The 3,600-nt window shown below is 32.8% G+C and overlaps 1 protein-coding gene across 1 annotated transcript; it reads left to right on the top strand.

Annotated features, from left to right (window-relative positions):
- The first annotated feature begins 1,006 nt into the window (after nt 1-1,006).
- LOC138860696 (endocuticle structural glycoprotein SgAbd-8-like) lies at nt 1,007-1,757 on the top strand. The gene is made up of 2 exons (XM_070118724.1): nt 1,007-1,262; nt 1,461-1,757. Exons 1-2 carry the CDS (start codon nt 1,048-1,050, stop codon nt 1,582-1,584), a joined length of 339 nt encoding a protein of 112 aa, XP_069974825.1. The 5' UTR covers nt 1,007-1,047; the 3' UTR covers nt 1,585-1,757.
- The last annotated feature ends 1,843 nt before the right edge of the window (nt 1,758-3,600 follow it).

Raw genomic sequence — 3,600 nt, forward strand, 5'->3', positions numbered from 1 at the left:
TAATTTTGATAATTTCTGCAATAATAGCAATAATTAACTGATCATAATAACAATGGCAATAGAAATAATAATAACATCATTATTATTGTTATTATATTGATTATTATTGTCATTATTATTTCTAAAATTATCATTATTGTTATTATCATTATAAAAATAGTTATAATGATGAAAATGACAGTAATAATGAGCATAATAATCATTATAACTGCAATAATGATAATAACAATGATAATTATGACGATAATGACTATAATGATAATCATATGAATAACGACAACTCACAATTGCAACGCATTGTAAATCCTGAAGATCACACACTAACTCCGGGGTTTTCTACTCATATAATAATATAATAATAATACGCTAGATTTTGCCGTTTTTCCGACATTTGGGATTCTATTAGTTTTAGCCTTTATTTAATTATAAATGGACTCTATGATTATTATTATCATCATTATTGTCATTATTCTTATGATTATCATCATTATAGTCTTTATTATCATTATCATTATTGCAGTTATAGTGCTAATCATTACTGTCATTTTCATTAATGTAACTATTTTTATAATGATAATTTTAGAATTAATAATGACAATAATTCTCATTATAATAACAATAATAATAATATTATTATTATTTCTATTGTCATTATTAGTATGAAAATTATTAGAATAGAGTTAATTATTGCTATTATTGCAGTAATTATCAAAATTATCATTATAATTATCATATTATTATCATTATTATTTTCATTATCATCATAATTATCATCATTATTGTTAATAATTAAGGAATTATCATGAAAATCGTCATAATTACCTGAATTAATGTTAAAATTATTATAATTATCATTTAAAAGCGAAAAAGGTTTTTCTCTTACTAATATTTTGATATACTTAGTATTTCCATTACCATTATTGTTTTGATATCATTAGCATTTTGTTTTTCTCGCCCTTGCGCCTTTCTGTTACTGTGTTTAATACCTATTTCGTTGATTCCTTTACCCAGCCTTTGTAATATGAAATCCCACACTAAACAAGTACCATGTCCTCTCCCGCACAGGCCGGCCTTCTGCTGCTGTCCGTCCTCGTCTCGGAGGCGGCCGAGAGTCCTTACTCCGCGCCCAGCCCCATCCTGAAGGACGACCGGACGCAGGACGCATACGGTGGCTACTCCTTCGACTTCGAGTCCGGCAACGGCATCGTCCGGCAGGAGTCCGGGAAGGAGAGTGACGGACAGGCGAAGCAGGGAGGCTGGAGGTGAGCATCGGGCCTCGACACTCTGTATATGGATATAATTATCTATTCATCTCTCTATTATCTTTCTACCTTTGTGCCTATCTACGTTTCTCGTAAGTACACCAGCAATTTACCACAAAACTCTGCGAAAGCAAACAGTTGACGAAATCAGCAGGTTACGAAGGATTCAGCATCCTCAATGAAACCCCTTCCCCGCAGATACGAATCCCCCGAGGGCGTCCCCGTCGAGATCTCCTTCGTGGCCGACCAGGGGGGGTACCAACCCCAGGGGGCGATCATCTCCGTGGCTCCACCCCTTCCCTACCAGAGATCCGGGAACTAAGATCATTTTCTTTAAGTGAAAGTGAAGAAACTTTATCCGGAAATTGAGACTTTTCTTTTAAAGCGAAAGTGAGAAAAGAAATTCTTATTCTGATTCTTCTATCACTGCTACTTTTGTTTTTGTTCTTATTTTTCTCCTTATCAATGTTTTTTCTTCATTCTTTCTCCTTCATCTTCATCTTATTCTCTTCCATCTCCTGCCCCCAAAATATCTAGCCAAAGAAATCATCTATTTTTTTCTTTTTGTGAAAGTGAAGGGTCATTTTTAATAATCTTGCTTCACAACAATACAAAATAAGCCATTCTCTCTCTCTTTCTCCCGCTCTCTCTCTCTCTCTCTCTGTCTATCAATCTATTCATCTATCCATCTCTCTCTTTCTCTTTCTCTCTCTCTCTCTCTCCCCCCCCCCCCCTCTCTCTCTCTCTCTCTCTCTCTCTCTCTCTCTCGCTCGCTCGCTCTCTCTCCCTCTCCCTCCCCCACCCCCTCTCTTTCTTTCTCTTTTTCCGTTTCTCTCTCTGTGTCTATCATTCATCTATCTGTCTCTCTCTCTCTGTTTCTCCCTCTGTCTGTCTGTCTGTCTGTCTCTGTTTCTCCCTCTGTCTCTCTCTCTCTCTCCGTTTCTGTCTCTGTCTGTCTATTAATCTATCCATCTCTCTCTCTCTCTCTCTCTCTCTCTCTCTCTCTCTCTCTCTCTCTCTCTCTCTCTCTCTCTCTCTCTCTCTCTCCCTCCCTCCCTCTCCCTCTCTCTTTCTTTCTCTTTTCTCTTTACGATTGGGATATTTTAATTTGGTTATCCTCGTTGTTAATCTATAAAAATGATATCGTAAAAAAGATACTCTTTATTGATATTATGGATTTTCCTCTTTCATAAAAATTAATTTCAAAATACTTCTACTTTCTTAACTGTTTAACTATCCAATCATCTATCTATCTATTTCTATCTCTTGCTATCCCTCATCTATCTATCTATTTCTATCCCTTTCAATCCCGCATCTATCTATTGGCATATATGTAAATGTCATTTTATCCTTGATATCATTATTTGTTGTATTTTTATTAATGTACATTTGTGCTGTGAAAATGAACGGGCAAGCGTGTCTCTCCATAGAAAACGGTTTGCGTGAATGAAGGGGAAGCTCCCTAAATTTTGATGTGAATAAATATTATTGCAAAATAATATTAGATTCGGATTTTTATTCAGAGCAACTCAGACTAAGATACATATACATTCATTTTCATGATTATTATCATTATCATTATTATCATTATTGTTATCTATTACCATTATTATTGTTACTTTTAGTATCGTCATCATCATCTTTGTTGATATTATTATTATCATTATTTATCATCATCGTTGGTCTCACTTTCACCATTTTTTATTACTATTATCATTATCGTTATTATTGTTGTTGTTGCTGTTATCATTATCATTATCATTATAATGTTATTGTTGTTTTTATTGTTTATTATTTTTCATCTTTATCATCATTATCCTCTATGTTATCATTATATCTATTATTATCTTTAGTATCAATGCCATTATATCTATTATCATCATCATTACCATCATTATCATTATCATCCTTATTCTAATAATAATAATTATTATTATTAGTATCATTATTATTGTTATTATCATCATTATTTTTTTATTATTATTATTATCATTATTATTATTATTATCATTATCATTATTATTATTATTATCATCATTATTATTTCTATTAGTAGTAGCATTTCAATTATCACCATTATCATCATAATCTTTATGATCATCATTACCATGATCCTCATTACTATTCCCATGGCCATTATATCATAATTCCTTACTAATATCATTATCAGTATTATTAGAAGTAGGTAGACACACGGTTGTTGTTATATTCCATGTCTTAAGAACATAATAAGAATCACACTCAAAACAGGATGTGTATGGCCCGATGCATGACTAAGCAAAGCGATAAGCGAGTACGTTATAAGAGAGATAAGAGTGATAAGATTATAGGCATAATG

The sequence above is a fragment of the Penaeus vannamei genome, chromosome 42 (genome assembly GCF_042767895.1).
Source record: "Penaeus vannamei isolate JL-2024 chromosome 42, ASM4276789v1, whole genome shotgun sequence".
Lineage (NCBI taxonomy): Eukaryota > Metazoa > Arthropoda > Malacostraca > Decapoda > Penaeidae > Penaeus > Penaeus vannamei.